Source organism: Sardina pilchardus, chromosome 22, assembly GCF_963854185.1.
Source record: "Sardina pilchardus chromosome 22, fSarPil1.1, whole genome shotgun sequence".
Classification (NCBI taxonomy): Eukaryota; Metazoa; Chordata; class Actinopteri; order Clupeiformes; family Clupeidae; genus Sardina; species Sardina pilchardus.
In genome coordinates, this window is record NC_085015.1 from 12774873 (window position 1) to 12794337 (window position 19465).

At 42.6% G+C, this 19465-nt stretch overlaps 2 protein-coding genes across 2 annotated transcripts; one reads left to right on the top strand and one right to left on the bottom strand.

Annotated features, from left to right (window-relative positions):
* Positions 1-3113: 3113 nt before the first annotated feature.
* ch25h (cholesterol 25-hydroxylase) lies at positions 3114-4334 on the bottom strand. Its single transcript, XM_062525923.1, has one exon. It carries the CDS (start codon positions 4289-4291, stop codon positions 3524-3526), a length of 768 nt encoding a protein of 255 aa, XP_062381907.1. The 5' UTR covers positions 4292-4334; the 3' UTR covers positions 3114-3523.
* Positions 4335-7677: 3343 nt separating this feature from the next.
* On the top strand, positions 7678-16370 carry LOC134069821 (interferon-induced protein with tetratricopeptide repeats 5-like). Its single transcript, XM_062525924.1, has 2 exons — positions 7678-7815; positions 14768-16370. Exons 1-2 carry the CDS (start codon positions 7811-7813, stop codon positions 16161-16163), a joined length of 1401 nt encoding a protein of 466 aa, XP_062381908.1. The 5' UTR covers positions 7678-7810; the 3' UTR covers positions 16164-16370.
* The last annotated feature ends 3095 nt before the right edge of the window (positions 16371-19465 follow it).

The following is a 19465-nucleotide window of genomic DNA, read 5'->3' on the forward strand; positions in this document are numbered from 1 at the left end:
AAAACAATTGATATAAGCGTGATAACAGAAGTCACAGTGAGACTGGCTGACACCATGCATTTGGGTTCATATGGGTGTCTGCTATGGGAAAATATAACAGTGATTATAATCGGAAATAATTCACAGTCACTGACTGAGTGCTTGACATTCATCCGTCTGTCTGCTCCAGTGCATAGATGTTTATCTTTACAGGTGTTTGTCTCATTATAATTACACTATAATTGTGCCCGTCCTTTTGTCAACTGCAAGCTTTGAATAATTGAGGAGTCTTTCCAGTTATACCTGCGACTAGATTCATTGTTATGAAGTCTCTCTCTCTCTCTCCTTCTTATGATCTCTCTCTCTCTCACTCTCTCTCAATCTATCTATTATGTCCATCAAAACATCTTCTAAACAGTGATAGCAATGAATGCAAGTAACGCAGTACATGAAAGCATACTGTAACAAAGGAGAAAGAAGAAATGCTCATGAAAGGTTTTAAGATGAAAAAGAGATACACATGGATGACATATGCTCTTGGGAGGTAGCACACACACACACACACAACGACCCACACACACACACACACACACACACACACACACACACACGCACGCCCCCCCCCCCCCCCCCCCTCCCACACACACACACACACTCACGTTTCTAGTCATGGTTCACTTCAAGGTTCTTCCCCAGCTACAGTGCCACACTCTGGGGGCATGTCGGTCCGTGAGTCCCCATGTCCATGCCCCCAGAGCTGCCTGGCTGCCATACTGTACCTGTTGGGACTAGCAATTCAAGCTACAGTAGGTAAAACCAACGTTTTTTTTTTTTTTTTTTTTCTTACTGACAGTAGCCTACTCGGTGACATCAAGAAATGAAGATCTGTGTGAAAAAACGACACATTTCTCCTTTAAAGGAGTTTTTTTTTTTGTCCATGTTGCCTAAGTATTTTCTCTAGGGTGACCAACGTCAAGATGGTCTCTGTATAGTGCCCATTCATATGTGAAAAAGCATCTGCTCTGTAAACATTAACATAAACATATTAATACAACTGATTTGAAGTGATAAGTTACTGTACTGTATATAGACAGCTGTATATCAAACTTGTACCTACAGTACAGTAAACAGTGGCAGTGGTACCAGCTGATAGACAGTGACAGTTCTAGGTAGGTCTAGGTCTAATACACATGTGACACATTTAGCTTCAGGGGAGAGTTCAAGACAGGCTTCAATTAAAGTCTGGTTAACCACAACCATTTTGACTGGGGCTATATGGTGGTTTTCAGGTATGTGCTCAGGCATGATAACGCACCCAAGCCGCAGATTACCTGTTCAAATCCTGAAAGTGCTCTTTTTGACAAACCAAAAGTAGTCTCCTGCTATAACTAATCTCCTTATAAGCTAGTGATAAAACTGTCCTCTCAACTCTTATGATTCTCATATGGTAAACAACCAGATGCTGGCCATTAAGAACTTGACATTGAAATATTATTTCGGTTGCACTTTACTTGAAGGTGTATAAGAGTGACATGACACTGTCATGAAGGTGTCATAAACATTATGAAAAAGTCAGAAATGTTTATGCCATAGCACGTCATTGAGTGTCATTTGGTTCTTGTCATGACAAGTTAGGGTTAGGGTTCTTGTTCACATGTTCATGACAGTGTCATGCACTCTTATGAAGATACCTTCAAGTAAAGGTATTTTCTATGTCTGCAATACCTGAATGACGGCTGACGCTGACTTCAAAGCTCATCTATGCCGCTGGATGACAGCCAGGCCTTCAGGAAAAGTTTGGCTATATTGCATTTAATATGCCCTATGTTTCTGATTTGATGTAACACACTAATGGAAATTATGCTGCGCTATGGTTAATGGCTCACATGTCAGGCAGGTTTTTTTTATTTAATTTAAACACTAAATTACCCAGGGATGTCAGAATTTGTCAAGAGTCAAAATGCTGTGTGTAGGGAAATGCATAGCGGAACATGTTATGATTGATCTATGCTGACCGATGAGCTAAATCAGTGGTCATTTTGAATATTTATGGTGACTTAAAGGGACACTTCACCGATTAGCACTTAAAGAGACACTTCACCGATTAGCATTACGTTTTGTATCTTTAGAAAACCAGTCATGTTTTTGAATGGTTGTGCATCATTCCCTCAGTTTGCCTTGAGATGGGAGAAATACGGATGTCAATGTCGGACTTCATCATTTTACATCATTGAAAGCAGGAAGTCCTATTCATGGGTTTCACTGAAATTCGTATTTCTCCTATCTCAAGGCAAACTGAGGGAATGACTAGTTTTCTAAAGATACAAAGCTTAATGCTAATCGGTGAAGTTAACTTGGACATTTCCACTGTCAGTCTGTCAGTCCTGTCTCTGACTTGGGTGGCTTAGTTCCTGCTCAGGCTGCTGGCGTGCATGCTGAATGGAATCCTCGCTGTCGTTCCCATGGTTCCTCCTCATGTGTTGGCATTTGTCTCAGAATGGATCAATGATTTGATGATGACTTGGCGTGCGGATGCGATAAGGGTGGTGTTATGAATCATGATCGACAGAATAGGTTGTGAGTAACAACTGTCTTAGTCTTATGCTTTTTTATAAAGCATCTTGCCATGAATTATTACTCATATCTTCACCCTTAAAATGACTGTGTTACCCCTATCTGGACACAGAGATGTGCTAAAAAAAAAGCAACAATGCAAGTTGTGTCATTTTCAACACCTATTGTGTAACAAATTTAAAAAAGGAAACAACGCAAACTGTGATATCCTTATCTGGACACAGAGATGAGTTTTTAAAAAAATGCACGTTGTGTTATTTTCAACGCCTATTGTGTAACAAATACAAAAGGAAGAGTTTTCTAGGTCAGACAGATCACTGTTACTTATCTCTTGCTGGGCATTAAATAATAGCGCAATTTCTCCACCACCTAATCAGCACAGTGAAGTGGGTGTCTCTGTAATAAGGAAGTAAGAGCTCCTTGCATGCCCTAAGGCTTTGTCATTGCCACATGCTTTCCATCTGTCAGTCATAAACTCACTCTAGTTTATCTAGGCCTACCTGAAATTCCCCCAGTGTCACCCGTGCAGTTTGAACACATTGCAAGAGAAACTCATAATGTAAATTTTGCAGACATTGTTTATTGCATTCGAGACATGTTTACTTCATTCATTATGCAGGTTAAATAAAATCAAACATGCACAATCACAAGGCCCACTGGTTTGCATGGGCCATTAACATTCTTCCACAAATCTGCATTAGAATATATTATGTTAAATAAGCAATTTCACAACATATAGCAATATATATTATTTGATAATAGCAGCAAACAAATGATCAATATGTCATTTTTTCAATAAATACAAATTTTGGTTTGTGCGTGTGGTTGCATAGAGTTCATAGAGCTCATTTTTGTGCCAGCAAAAAAAATGTAATTCCTTTTAGTGTAAAAGAAAAACAGCATTTAGGCCAATGCATGAAGTGCACTTCTTCTCTTTTTGAGTTATTTTTTGAGTCTTTAATTCCTTTTTTTAGTCCTCGTGCAGAGTCCCAAACAGCCTGTCCCAGTGCGTGAAGTACGGCGCGTAGTTCGACTTGAACTTGAGGTGATGAAGGTCATGATGCGGCGCGCCTCCGTAGAGTCCGAACGGCACCAGGTGGTGCGTGGCCCAGGGGAGGTCGTACCCGCAGTGGTCCTCCACGGACAGGGCGATGTTGAGCACGAAGAACAGCATCTCGGTGAGCGGGTGGCACCCGAGGATCATGGGGTTGACGGCGGCGAAGAAGCCCAGCGACAGCGTCTCCCAGGCGCCCGAGTACTCGGTGCTCAGCACGAACGTGGCCGTGTACTTGTGGTGCACCTTGTGGAACGTGCGGTACAGCCAGGGCACCTTGTGGTGCAGCGTGTGCCACACGAAGTACTGGAAGTCGAACAGCAGCAGGCACGCCACCGCGTCCCCCGCCGCCCTCAGGGCGCCCGGCGCCTCCGCCGGCAAGCTCGCCCGCCTCCAGTACCAGTGCAGGACGGTCAGCGGGAAGATGAACACGGCGTGGTTGTACAGCGAGTGCGCCAGGCAGCTCCACATCACGCGCCACGAGACGTGGCTCCTCTCCTGGATCTTGTGGCGGCGGATGAGCTCCACGTGCGGCGACAGGAGGTCCAGGACCACGTAAGGCAGGCAGAGGAGCAGGTAGGCGCCCAGGGAGAAGAGCACGGGGAAGAACGGGGAGTGCAGCCAGGCGTCGTGCGTCAGGACCCAGTCCCAGAGGCTCTGTAGTAGTGGTAGTTGCGTAGACATGTCTGTTCGTGTCGGCGCTGTGAGCAGAATGGAGCTCTTCCCGCGGTGTGCGCTCTAGCAGTACTAGAGTGTGCTTTCCTAGACCTGCCCCTTATGTGTCCTTATAAGGCTTACATCCTGAAAGCATGGAAATTCCACTCTGTGTGTGGGAGTTTGAGGGAAAAAAAAAAGAAGGCGCAACACTCTCACTCATGTTCACTCTCTCTCTCTATCTCTCTCTCTCTCTTTCACACACATGTTGATAATAATTATTCAAGTGGTTGATGGTATTAGGTATGTTAGAAATCTTATTCTTATTCATCCCTGTGTACTGTGTGTGTGTGTGTGTGTGTGTGTGTGTGTGTGTGTGTGTGTGTGTGTGTGTGAGTGTGTGTGTGTGTGTGTGTGTGTGTGTGTGTTTGTGAGGGACTGCTGCACTGTTGCTCTCTCTTTTTTCTTGGGTTCAGGTTTTCCTACAGATGAGACCCAAAAGGACAGATCTCTCAAAAGCCTCACCATCATCTCTGCTCTCGTCTGTCCCCCTCTAGTGCTCCACTCAGTGTGTGTGTGTGTGTGTGTGTGTGTGTGTGTGTGTGTGTGTGTGTGTGTGTGTGTGTGTGTGTGTGTGTGTGTAGGTTTGTGTGTGTGTGTGTGTGTGTGTGTGTGTGTGTGTGTGTGTGTGTGTGTGTGAGTGTGTGTGTGTGTGTGTGTGTAGGTTTGTGTGTGTGTGTGTGTGTGTGTGTGTGTGTGTGTGTGTGTGTGTGTGTGTGTGTGTGTGTGTGTAGGTTTGTGTGTGTGTGTTAGCAAGTGTATGCATATTGGAGAGATAGAGAAAAGACAGAGATGATTTCAGAGCAAGATACTGTAGATTTGGATATTAACCCTGTAAAAGCATGTTTACAAATTATACAAATGATGGACAAATGTACAAAGAACAAGCAAACTGAACACAATATGAACCCCAAACTGTATGGACAGTCATGTTGAGATGAGCTGTGAGAGGGGGAGTGTAGACTGAAAGAGATCAAGAGGGCTGAGAGATCAATAGGTCACGGGGGGTCAAGCAGACCTAGAAAGAGATGAGTGAGAGGATTCACATTTCTATGCATTTCACATTTCTATGAATCTCACATTCATTCGCTCTTCCATAACAAGTAGCAGGATGTGACAGTGTGACAGTGATGTCATCAGTCCTCTAGAAATCCCTTGATGACTGAGCCATTGGCTCAAGAGAGTGTCAACACACACGCAACCTCACAGCGGTACAATATTGCAGGCCATATATAGTCCAAACAAATAACAGGAGCTCCTGGTTTTGGTTATAGTCTCCTTATAAATGAATCTTATCCTAGAAAGTGCAGAGTATCACAAAATAATTACAAATGACATTAAATAATTCTGTAGTAGCTCCAACATTTTGACCTCTGAACACAGGGAAGTGTCTATACTGCTCACAGAGAATGCCTTAGCAATCATGCCAAGGCAAAGTGGGAGTTAAGTGGGAGCTATCTAACTGATGATATAGCTATTATTTTGTGATACAGATCATCAACACAGACAATAAGTTTACAGACACTCACAGTGAACAAAAGCCCAAGTGAAAGAATGACAGTGTAAATGGAAGAAGTCAAATAACTAAGCCATATAATGAGTATGAGGAAAGCAGATGAAACATCTTAACACTTTCCAAGACATGACATAGATATGTGAATGACCGTTATGGTAATGCATATGAACAATCGAAGGTAAGCTAATTAACATGTAATGGTCTATTTAGATATTAATGTTACGTAATTTGTGACAGAGATGGGAGGAATATAGAATATAAGGGTAAAGAGCTGTAGTTTGAACCATCTGAAAAGAGAAAAATGATTAGAAAAGAAACACAATGTTGAAGTGAACTGCTGCCACCCTGTGGTGAATAGGAGGAAGAGGAATTCATTGAAACTCTAGGAACTGGCCTTCAACGTTACAGTACTGTAAATGACAACCACTCAATTATAACCAGAATTCCTTCAGATAATTGTTCATTTATTTCATAAGCCAGATAATACTGCTCATGAAATAATAAGAATGAAAACCACAGTATTTTATGCTATTCATTGTTGATCTCAGGTGATTTACAAGATCACAGTTACTGTAAGTGTTCTGTTGGTCTAATCTGTAACAAAATATAGCTATGGAAAGGTAAGAGAGCTGATGCATGGTGGGGCTGAATACGTCATGGCCCCTCTTCGTCTTTGTCGCATTTGTTTATGTGTTTGACACTTTTATCCAAAGCAGCGCTTACAGTAGGTGCCTGTTTGTCTTTGTTCCATTTATTTATGTGTTTGACACTTTTATCCAAAGCAGCGCTTAGGTGCCAATTAACTGTTGGACATTACAGTTGTTTGGGGTCAAGTGCCTTGCTTTGGTGGTGGTTGGGAATTGAACCCACAACCTTTCAGATTGCTGTAAGCAAACCCTGCAGCTGTTCGTTAGCCACTACATTACTTTAGCAGTCACAGTAAAGCAGTCATTGGTATCACAAAATACTATCGTGAGTGAGATAGAACAGCTAGCCACTACATTACTTTAGCAGTCACAGTAAAGCAGTCATTGGTATCACAAAATGCTATCTTGAGTGAGATAGAACAGCTAGCCACTACATTACTTTACCAGTCACAGTAAAGCAGAGTCATTCACAAAATACTATCTTGAGTGAGATAGAACAGCTAGCCACTACATTACTTTAGCAGTCACAGTAAAGCAGTCATTGGTATCACAAAATGCTATCTTGAGTGAGAGAGAACAGCTTTGAAAGACTGGGGTAACCAAACCAGATTGGCCTACTTGAGGACCAGCTCTTTGTTTCTAGTTGTTATAGCTTATGTAGCCTATTCTTTTTAAGTGTAGGCTACCGGTAGGCCCTATAAGCCAACAGCTGAAATTGCTTGCAAAATAATTACTCAGTATTAGCTATAATCCACGTATCTATCTAATGTATCTATCTTTCTTTCTGTAGCTTTTATCAGTATGTCCTCTGTGGCCTCATGTGATCCCTTTAGCTAAGGTAAGGTAAGGCTGCCATCTTCTGGTTACATTTGTAATTACATGTGGTTTTCTGTTGGGTCGTGAACACATAGCCTACTGTAACGTGACCTAAACAGAACACGCTAACAAAGAACAATAAGAAAGTAGGCCTACAAAAAAAACAAACGTACAACAAATAAACTAATGACATGACGCCACTTGTTTGGCTGAGCCTGCAATATATTTTAGCATACTTCAGTTTTATCTCAGGAATGTAGAGCATATATGTAGTCTAGGCATGATAGACTATTAAATTTCCAGGTATGCCTACTTTCGTTTCAGCTTTCGATTCAGTGCGTTTAAGCTTTCGTTTCAGTGCGTCTGGCACGGTAGTGATTGCATATCAGACGCAGTGCCATGAAGTAGGCCACGCCCGTTATGATTTCACGACTAATCTAATCTATCTGACCATCGTTCTGGAATACCACTCTCACATAACTCTCACACTGAAAACCGCACAAGACCAAAATGAGGTAAGCTAATGTAATGTGTTTTGCTTAAGGCAGAGACTATTTGCACCCGGGTGTAAATAATGAACATTACTATTTACACCCGGGTGCAAATAATCAACATTACTATTTACACCCGGGTGTAAATAGTGTAATAATCAACATTACTATTTACACCCGGGTGTAAATAGTGTAATAATCAACATTACTATTTACACCCGGGTGTAAATAGTGTAATAATCGACAATAGGCTACTATTTACACCCGATGTCTAACATCCATGTTCTCTGTCAATAGGCCTGTGTATTTACCAGCTCTACAGTAGCCTAGGCTAGGCCTAATTTAACAGTTTTTAGCTGTTTTGACATACTGGGTTACTTGGAAGTGATTATACAAATATTAGGCTAATGCGTGGTCATGTGGTAGCTTCATCAAAGACAAGCTACTTTAAAGAGTTGTTTTCTGAGTTGTCTTCCAGGCAGCGCTGCCACTGTTGACTTAAAGGGATATTCCGCCATTTTTGGAAATACGCTCATTTTCCACCTCCCTTCGAGCAAAACAATCGATATTTACCTTGTTCCCGTTCATCCAGCCATTCTGTGAGTCTGGCGATACAACTTTTAGCTTCAGCCTAGCATAGATCATTGAATCGGATTAGACCATTAGCTTCTCGCCTGCTAGCTTCATGTTTAAAAGTGACTAAGATTTCTGGTAATTTTCCCATTTAAAACGTGTCTCCTCTCAAGTTAGAAAGTGCAATAAGACCAACTGAAAATGAAACCTGGCGTTTTTCTAGGCTGATTTGACATGGAACTACACTCTCATCTGGCGTAATAATCAAGGCAACTTGCAAACGTACCATAGGCGCAGTGATATCGTACGCAGCATCTGAAAATAGTCCCCATAGACAACAAGCAGTAGTAGTGCCAGTAGCTGCAAGTTGCCTTGATTATTACGCCAGATGAGAGTGTAGTTCCATGTCAAATCAGCCTAGAAAAACGCCAGGTTTCATTTTCAGTTGGTCTTATTGCACTTTCTAACTTGAGAGGAGACACGTTTTAAATGGGAAAATTACCAGAAATCTTAGTCACTTTTAAACATGAAGCTAGCAGGCGAGAAGCTAATGGTCTAATCCGATTCAATGATCTATGCTAGGCTGAAGCTAAAAGTTGTATCGCCAGACTCAGAGAATGGCTGGATGAACGGGAACAAGGTAAATATCGATTGTTTTGCTCGAGGGGAGGTGGAAAATGAGCGTATTTCCAAAAATGGCGGAATATCCCTTTAAAAGCACTTAATCCTACTCCTAACCTTAAACCTAACCTTAACCTAACCTTAACCCTAACCTTAACCCATGCCTAAGCGCCTTCCAGGCAGCGTTGGGGGCTCAAAGTCAAAACACAACCTTTCTACTAACAACTACTGAAGCCTACTTCTACTTAACTTAAGGTTCAAAAAGCACAAACTCTTATTTGCCGCGAGGTAACGTCATCTAAGAAAAAAGAAGTCATCGTGCGTACTTTGGCAGGCAAAAAAAAAAACATTTTATCTGAGATTCGAACCCAACACCTCGAGCATAGTAACCCGGTCTTTTATCCGCTGCACTACGCCCCGTTGAAGAAGAATAAGAGAAGTAAGGGATAATGGACGACACGCCGTGCGGTTATTCAAAGTTAATGCACGTTCTAGACGGTGATACGGCCCGACGCGAAGAAAGTCTAGAAAAGTGCATTAACTTTGAATAACCGCACGGCGTGAAGTCCATTATCCCGCTTATTCCACTGTTGCCACTGCGTTGTGTTCGTTTCCGGTGCTAATGTAAATGTTTTAATCGCTAGAACTGTTTTGTTTGTAGAACTACTTTTCCCAGACACATTTCAACTCATTTCTCAAACTGCGGTTACTAGTTCTAAATGGATGGTTGCTATGGCCAAAAGCCAGTCGTTAGTTCGGTACTTTGGGGTTAACTGTAACCATTTTTGAGGCCGTTTAAAACGTGCATCAAATCACACAATTTGGTCGTTTTGGGTGTCGTAGCGTGTAATAAAGGTCGTCAACAATCAAATTGACTACTTTTAAAATTAATTTGAAGAGTTTAAGAGGAGAGTTTTTGGTTTTCTTCTAGCTTGGGTAGGCTAAGCAGGAGGATAGAATTTAGCAATTGCTGCCAACATAGGCTAGCCTACTGTCAAAAACATCCTTGTGTGCGGATGACGGTCTGATTCAAGCAGGAGGGTAGAATTTGGCGAATTTGGCGGCAGCTGCTGCCAAAATACTGTGGGGGAAAAACATCCTTGCGGTTTTGACACCACATAATAAACTCAACAAGGTAGCCCAGGTGCTGGCGAGCCGTACCTCTGCGGACCTGGTTTCTCCACACTATACTTTTGCCCCGGCCGCAATCGCTGCCAATCCTTCTTCTCCTCCTCTTCAGATGAAGAAATCAAAAAGAACGAGTCGATTTGACAATTACAACTTTTCTTACAATCCCTCCAACAGGCCACCGCCAACAAGACAGGCTCAGCAGCCTCATACAACTGTAGCAGCTAGCCTACTGTGTTGCTACGGGACCCGACGTCAGCGGATAGGCTACTATGAGCGCGATTGGCAAGACAACTAGAAATTCTTCTTTTAAACTCTTAAAACGAATGAAAAAAGTAGTCAGTTTGATCGTCGACAACCTTTATTACAACCCACGACACCCAAAACGACCACATTGTGTGATTTGGTGCGTTTTCAACAGCCTCAGAAAATGGTTACAGTTAACCCCAAAGTACCGTTAGTTCTAATCTCCCGTTGTCAAGCTGGCACATCCCAGGATTCTGATGAACGTTAACTGTGAAAGATTGCTATTTTTCTTAGTCTACTGCCACCTAACTAGCTAAATGACACCTCTGTCATATGCTAAACGTTACTATGATCTGAACGTCTGTATTTTACAGCTTGTATGTAACGTGACAGTGCATTTAAACTTCACAACAAGTTTGGCGAATTAATATTCAAGTGTGATACGGTCAAAAACAATGGAACTACTTCATAGCCGTGCGTTAGGGCCCTAAATAAGGGCGCTTACATAGTCAACGCGAGCAACGCAAGCAAGCAACGTTTCAATACCCTGAACAATTTAACACCACTGGTATTGTTAAAAACATTGGACAATATCTCTCTCCCATTTCAGCCTCTCGAGGAGGTGACACGTAGCATATTAACTTCATACACACACACACACACACACACAACGTTGATTATTATTGCCTACCAAAAATGTTCACTCGGTAATCCTGTGCTTCACGAACTCACTCAACCATCTTAACTGCCAGTATTTATCGGTAGCTGGGTACAAATATGGACATTTTCGTACTTTCACATAGTTTTTAGTCTTTGCCCGCAATTGTATTCAAAGCTTCTTCTGTAAATATGACATATAGTTGAAATACTGAACAATTATTGGAGTATCGCCCCCACCGACAACGCATGGTATTGCATGCTTCGGTGCGTCGCGTATCAAAAACTGGGATGACACATTTTGCTACGCATCGACGCACAATGGCGGCCGAAGCGTAGTGATGCGTAGCCTTGTTACATTGCTCCGCGATTATTAGTCACAGCGAGATGAGACTTATTGCACGAAAGAGCAGAACCGGGGCTTTCCAACGAGACTAGACACTTGTCTGTACGATCAAGTATGAAAATGAAATAAAATCATGAAGTTAAATCAAAGTATATGATATTTACAGTCTACATTGCTTTACGTTCACCCATGCATCCAGAACTCTCGCTTGAATTACTCGCGGACCCCTTATCGCACAGACATGACACGCATATCAAATGAAAGAGGAGAAGCAGAGCTTTCCATTGATATCAAATACATCGATAATTTCGTATTATAAAATCAGACGAAGTGACAAACAAATAAAATCAAAATCAAGTGACGCATGTCAAATGAAAGAGGAGAGCTAGTGCTATCCGCATATACAACCTTCTAGGCCATACAACAGACGAAGTGACAGCAAAATAATAACTTACCCCATGTTTTTGTGTGGCATAATAGCCTATGTTCATAATCTAATGTTATCATGTGTTTCTCTATGGCAAGTCACGTTCATAATACGGTTTTGAGAAAACTCCTGTATGGTATCCAATTCAAGACTCATACTGCATCCAAATTTGTTTGACAAATAAACACTTTTTTACATTGAGAAGACACAAAAGGGCTTAGGGCGCTCAGGAGTCTATAAATCTACTCAGGTGCTCTTCTGCTACGGGTGAGGTTAGAATCCAAAGGAAAAAAGGGTTAGCCGAGATTTTTATAAATATAAAAAGCCTTTAATGGTTCATGGCAAGGATAATTTAAAAGCACATGGGCCTACAAAAAAAGGTGTCAGTGCATCGTTGTATGGTGACTAGCTGGGTAGTTTTGACAGGCTAAACATTTGTTATTTAATAGCCTACAGCAACAAATATTTTCTTAGTTTAATTCACAAATCCAGTGGGTAAAACAATAAGCTTGTCTACGTGTTGTGGTAGCTAGTAGTCGGCTAGCCGGCTAGTTTAATATTTTGAAAACGCACGTGCGTCGCTGTACGTTGGGTCCTTCAACAGAAATCAATAAACTCAGGCGAATTATCGAACAGCAAACAACATTCTGACCAATGAAATTCTCGAAGTGTAACGGCTAATAGACCAATCAGAATGTCTTTGATGACGCGCCATGCAGATCTGGTAACCCATGCAGAACAGGTACCCACAGTAGCAATGCGTTGAGTATGTAAGCCCCCTTAATGCACACCCTTATAGAACGCAGGACAATGGGGAACTCAACCGAGCAGTGGAATAATTAAGCAATATAGCACGAGTGGGAGTGGGTTGTTGCTGGATATTCCCACGGGTGTTGTTCGGCCGTAGCCTCGAGGCCGGAGGCCGAGTGGCGCAGGCAACAACACCCGTGGGAATATCCAGCAACAACCCACGACCACGAGTGCTATATTGCTTTTATACAACAATTCTACCACTTGTTTTTTGCGCTAATTTCCCATTATAATGTAAACGTTTAGATCGCTAAAACTGTCTTGTTTGTAGAACTACTTCTCTCCGCCACAAATTTCTATTACTTGCAGGACAAACTGCCGTTACTAGTTCTAAATGGATGGTTGCTATGGCCAAAGGCCAGTCGTTAGTTCTAAAAGCACGTTGCTATGGCCAAAAGCCAGTCGTTAGTTCTATCTCTCCCGTTGTCAAGCAATAAACGTTAGCTCGCATTGCGTCTGGTTAGGACATGTTTTTAGCTTTGAAACATCACTATTTTACTTAGCCTACATGCCATCCAACTAGCTAATATCCACCTCCGTCATATTCTACGTTCTGAGCGTCTGTATTTCAGCTTGGATGCAACGTTACAGTTCGTTTTACACTTCACAACTTGACATTGTATCGCGGAGTGATTTATTATTAGCTGTGAAAAGTCCGAGTGGATTATCGTGGGATATTTCAACTCATGGAACGTCTCTCGGCCAATCAGAAACAAAGAAACAGCTTCTTAGAACCCAATTGTTGTATAATACTAATTATTGACTCACTTGTTGGGGTTGCTAGGTAACGGTAAACAAAACTAAAAAGATCGTATTTCTTGATTTTGCTTGCAAACGGACGGCTTTACCCGCTCACTGAATGAAGTTTGTGGAAATTTAGCACCACTTTCCCATCTCAAATATAGTTTTAATAATCCTAACTTGTTAGATTTAGGTAGGCCATCTCCCGCCAAGATGGTCCCGCTATGTTGGATAGCACGCATTTCAGGTTTGGGTGCAAATAAGAAAATGCCTCCATTCCACTATTTACACCCGGGTGCAAATAATCACTCCGTTTGCTTAAACACACACACACACACACACACACACACACACACATACTATTTTAAGTAGGGTAGATATTATTATCCACTCTTATGCAGGAAATGCAATATTTTGGATTTGAAAAACCTGCATTGTACTACACAGTACTATCCTTTACTGCAGAAATGCAGTATTTTGGACATGAGGAACCTGCATTGCACTACACAGCTACCTACTAGCCTGACGAGATCTATTAGATTAGATTAACCAAATTAGTTTTGCTGCTGCTCGGGGGCGTCTAGATTTCTTAATATTTTGGACATGAAAAACTTGCATTGCAGTTGACTAGGCCTACATAGTACTGTCCTTTACAACAGGAATGCAATATTTTGGACATGAAAGTATTGGGCTATTGCACTGTACGCCTACTAGAATAAACTGCAGTATAACAGTCACATTTTGTAAGGGACACACTAACAGCTTGTAGGCTATGCGCTTCCCTTCCTCTCTGCTGCCATCTCTTTCCCCACTATTTCCTCTTCTACTTCTCTCCTACCATACCTTGACTAGTAGTAGGCCTACTTACTCTAATATGTAAGCGCTTCTATCCTGTATAATAATAATAATAATAATAATAATAATAATAATAATAATAATACATTTTATTTATAAAGCGCCTTTCAAGACACCCAGGGTACTAATATTGACTGATTCATTGGTAATTCCTAGCTACAGTGTCATCTGCACTGAAGCGAAAATGTAATTCTATTACTTTAGCTCTGTAGCTTAAATGTTAGGCTAAAATGCTTAATTGTTCACAGTCTAAATGTTATTGAATAATAGTTAGCCTATTGTACTGTAAGTCGCCTTGGATAAACACATCTGACAAATGAATAAATGCAAATGTAATAGGCTATATATCGTGGTAATGTATGATCATCATGCATTTGTGTAGTTGCTGTTATGGTTCTAATTTCCTCACTGTGTGTTTGTGTAATGCTAAGCCTGTGTTATATTATAGAGCCTAAGCCTGCTATGCATCAAGCCAAAGCTATGTTTATGTAGGCTATTGCTTGTTTTGTAATTTGTATAGCCTAATCTTTTACTTCATTGATGTAATTATATGCATTCATTTCCCCCTGTAGTGCAGACAAAGTGACATGTGATGACAAACTGAAGAATCTGGAGTGCCTCTTCACATGGGACGTAAACAAAGATGACATCAGTGACTTGAAGGGCGTCCCAGAGAAGCTCCTGGACCGCGTCAAGTACTGTTCCCGCAGGTACCATGGCACCTACTTCAACATCCTGGCCTTTGTGAGCCACCTGCAGGGTAGGAACGACACTGCCCTCGAATACCTGGCCAAGTCTGAAGCCGTGCTGAAGGAGGAGAAGCGAGATGAGGCAGAATTCCTGGTCACCTACTCCAGCTTCACATGGCTGCACCATCACCTGGGTAACGTGGAAGACATGGAGACCTACCTGGGCAAGGTGATGAGCATAGGTGAGGGTGGAGAGACCATCGTGGAAGCAGAGAAAGGGTGGAGCTTCATAAGGTTGGGTGCCAAGTTCTATCCACGGGCCAAGGAGAGCTTCCAGAAAGCTCTGGAAACCAAGCCTGGCAGCATATCTTATAATGTGGGCTATGCCATAGTCCTTTATCGGTTGGAGGGGCTTGTCAGAAAGGATGTTAAAGACATGCCTGAGGACAGCCCTGCAGCCAGACAGCTACAGAGAGCCTTGGATCTCGACCCCACTGATGCTGAAGTGATGGTCCTCTTAGCCCTGAAACATCAAGGCTTTGATGCGCTGAAGAGCAGAGAGCTAGTCATCACGGCCCTCGAGAAGAGTCCAGACATGCCTCAGATCATCAGGTACGCAGGCACATACTTCAGGAGAGACAACTCCACCGCTGAATCTTTAGAGATGCTTGAAGAGGCGGCTAAGAGAGCTCCCAATTGTGCCTTAGTCTACCACCAGATGGGACTCATCCACTGGCGAGAAATTATCAACATGAAGACATCCATAGGGCGGAAGGTCTGCTCGGTGCAAGTAATGCCGAAAGAGTCCGCCGAATGCATCCGCCTCTTCCGCAAGACCGTGGAGCTGAAGCCGTCCAACACGCACGCCTGGGTCCACCTGGCGGAGGCGTACGCAGAGAGCCGGCAGCTGGAGAAGGCCGAGCCCATTTTCACCCGCCTGGTCTCAGACGAGCGTCTGACCGACACGGAACGGCAGCACTGCCACACCAAGTATGGCGTCTTTTTGTTGTTCCAGAGGAAGGACGACGACCGGGCCGTGGAGCAGCTCAAGAAGGCGTACAGGATCAGGATCGACAGCAAAGTCCGGAATCAGGCTCGGGACAAGCTCGAGAAGATAGGGAGCCGCTGGCTTATACAGAGACCTTGGGAGAGTGATGACATCTTTGCTTTCATGTCCGCAGTAGACGATCAGGACAATCAGGACAGCGCAACCAGGGCTATAACAGCAGAGTCAAATGCCAGTGGGCTTGCTGACAGCTTAACAAGGATGACATTATAAAAGGGTCACACATATACAAATATACATAAATACAATGTTTTAATGTTTTTAACATCATGTTTTACTGTAGGTCGGCATAGCTTTTTCATCAATTGTGAACTTGACAAGATTTACTGTAATAAGCTGGTATAGGCTTTGTTACTGTAGTAAGATGCATTTTTGTCATATTTGGCAGGTGAAAAATTAAATAAACAAGCATTAATATGTATTATACAACAATTGGGTTCTATGAAGCTGTTTCTTTGATTCTGATTGGCCGAGAAACGTTCCATGAGTTGAAATATCCCACGATAATCCACTCGGACTTTTCACAGCTAATAATAAATCACTCCGCGATACAATGTCAAGTTGTGAAGTGTAAAACAAACTGTCACGTTGCATCCACGCTGAAATACAGACGCTCACAACATAAAATATGACGGAGGTGGATATTAGCTAGTTGGATGGCATGTAGGCTAAGTAAAATAGTGATGTTTCAGAGCTAAACGCATGTCCTAACCAGACGCAATGCGAGCTAACGTTTATTAGGCTACATTGCTTGACAACGGGAGATAGCTATAGAACTAACGACTGGCTTTTGGCCATAGCAACGTGCTTTTAGAACTAACGACTGGCCTTTGGCCATAGCAACCATTTAGAACTAGTAACGTGGCGGAGAGAAGTAGTTCTACAAACAAGACCGCTTTAGCGATTTAAACGTTTACATTATAATGGGAAATTAGCGCAAAAAACAAGTGGTAGAATTGTTGTATAAAAGCAATATAGCACTCGTGATCGTGGGTTGTTGCTGGATATTCCCACGGGTGTTGTTGCCTGCGCCACTCGGCCTCCGGCCTCGAGGCTACGGCCGAACAACACCCGTGGGAATATCCAGCAACAACCCACTCCCACTCGTGCTATATTGCTTAAATGTATGTAGAATAATGCCTTGTTTTATTTATACAATATCGGTTATTCTCCGATTACCTGATTGCTGGTGTTTTGGGGCCCCTCCATTGACTTAAAGGAATAGTTCGGAATTTTGGACATAGGACCTTATTTCCAACTTAGTCGGGGTATAGATCGGTGAACACCATTTTCAGTGAATTTCTGCCCTTCCTTGAGTTGCAGCGTTCATCTCGTGCTAACCTAAGTGCCGAGATAACGCAAGTCAACGGTAACATCCAGCCTGCCACTGAAAACAGACAGATTTTTGTCATATTTGGCAGGTGAAAAATGAAATAAACAAGCATTAATATGTATGTAGACTAATGCCATTTTTTGTTTTGTTTTGTTTATACTCTGAAAATGATTCTTCTCTGATTACCTGATTGCTGGTGTTTTTGGGGCCCCTCCATTGACTTAACCCTAACCCTTGCGTAACCCAGGCAGCGCTGCCTCAAAGTCAAAGGCAGGGGACCTGCTGGTGTGTAATTTTGGAGTCCATTTTTGGAGTCTTTTGGAGACCATGGCTGTTTGAATTGTTATACGAATTGAAATTGTAGTTGGTTATGCGAAAAATAGATACAAATCCTTGGTAGTGATTCTGATTTTTAAAGCGAAGTCACAAACCCATTTAAAAGACCATGCCCATTTCATAAAATTGGGCTATTCACCGTGTCCCCCACAGTTAGATAAGTGAGCACTGTCGTAGTCTGGCAGCGGCCCTGCTAGGTTATCTTAGCATAGTGAATGGAATCAGAATGGATTATGGTATAGCATGTCCTCAGCAACATGAAAAAAAAACAAAATCTTAATTCCTTCGTCTGGCCTTCATCTCCATAACAAATACAAATGGCAATGCAGATTAAGACGAGGCGATTTCTTAGGCAGGTATTGTATTGACTACAGTATATTGGGGTGAAGCACAGGCAATGCACTGCTACAGTACTTGTGTGCAGAGATTGATATAGTGTAAATACCTGGCTGGATGACACCCTAATAAATGTCAAAAAGTTCAATGTTGAACAATGGACACGACTCACACTAAACGGGCCCCAACAGGCGTCACTTCCACAAAGTGTTTTAACATAAGTGTTGCTTTTGCCACAAAACTAAACATCGAAAAATTGTACTATGGACGTATGCGGTTTGAGACTCAGCCAGAGAATAAAAACCTACAGTATAGTCAGACACCAGTTTCAGTTTCATTTTGCATCATCAATATCAGAGCCCATGAAATGACGTCCAGAAGGGGCTTGATGGTGTTTTGGGACCTCCGTCGTCCACTGATAAGATAAGATAAACTTGAATGTCCCAAAGAGGGAAAATTGTCTTGGGCAAGTAAAGTCGGACAAGGAAGTGCTGCCTTGCCCTAACCATAGCCATAACCGTATAACCCTAGCGATCATCTAAGCAGCGCTGCCTTGAAGTCGACGCTGTGGGCCCAAAAGACCATATAACCCAAATGGGCCCACGGAAGAAGAGAAGAAGCCACACATGCGGCAACAGGAAGTCCAGGGCCAAGTACAGTAGGTGCAGGCAGAAGAGCAGGTAGGTGCCCAAGGAGAAGAGCACGGGGACGTGATGGGGAAAGCAGCCAGGTGTCGTGCGTCAGGACCCACGAGGCCCAGAGACTCTGGAGCAGCCGTGTGGAGGACATGTCCGTTCGTGTCGGAGCGCGAGAGTAGAATGAAGCTCTGTCAGCGTGAGCATGCAGCTAGAGTGTGCTTTCCTAGAGCCGGCCCCCACTTCCTTATAAGGCTTACATCCTGTGGGACGGAATTTCCTGTTTCGTTTCATGGTGTGTGTGTGTGTGTGTGTGTGTGGGTTTGTGGGTGGGTGGGTGACAGATAATGGGAGATTATTTAAGATACTTGGTGACATGTTAACATTGTAAAAAAGTATGGATCTTAACAGTGTGAAAAGAATATCAAATATGGAATAATAAGACCTACATGATAGGCATTTTTATAGCTATGATTAGCATAACTGTGTCTGGTGTGTGTGTGTTTATCTTTTCCGTAAACAAACATCAGCATGCACAGCAGATTGTCGTCTCTGTCTTGTGACGACGCCACCAACGCCCTGGAAAGTCCCCCTTAATGGCTCTCATAGTTAAGGACTGCATTCCTCTGTTATCTCTAGTCACGTGACCCATTGGCACAGGGGAGTTTTGACACATGCATGGATTAAGTTAACAATCTCACAGTGATAGAATTGCAGACATATGCTACAAACAAATAATAGGAGGTCATGGTTATATAGCCTCCGTATGAATTAATCTGTTTCCAGACAAAAAAAAGCACATTGGTCTCTAGAGAATGTAGCTGCAACATTTTGACCTCTGAACACAGGGAAGTGTCTACTGCTCACAGAAAATG

What these genes read in the sequence shown, in the direction of transcription:
- ch25h (XM_062525923.1), bottom strand. Translation starts at nt 4,291, where the DNA reads ATGTCTACGCAACTACCACTACTACAGAGCCTCTGGGACTGGGTCCTG.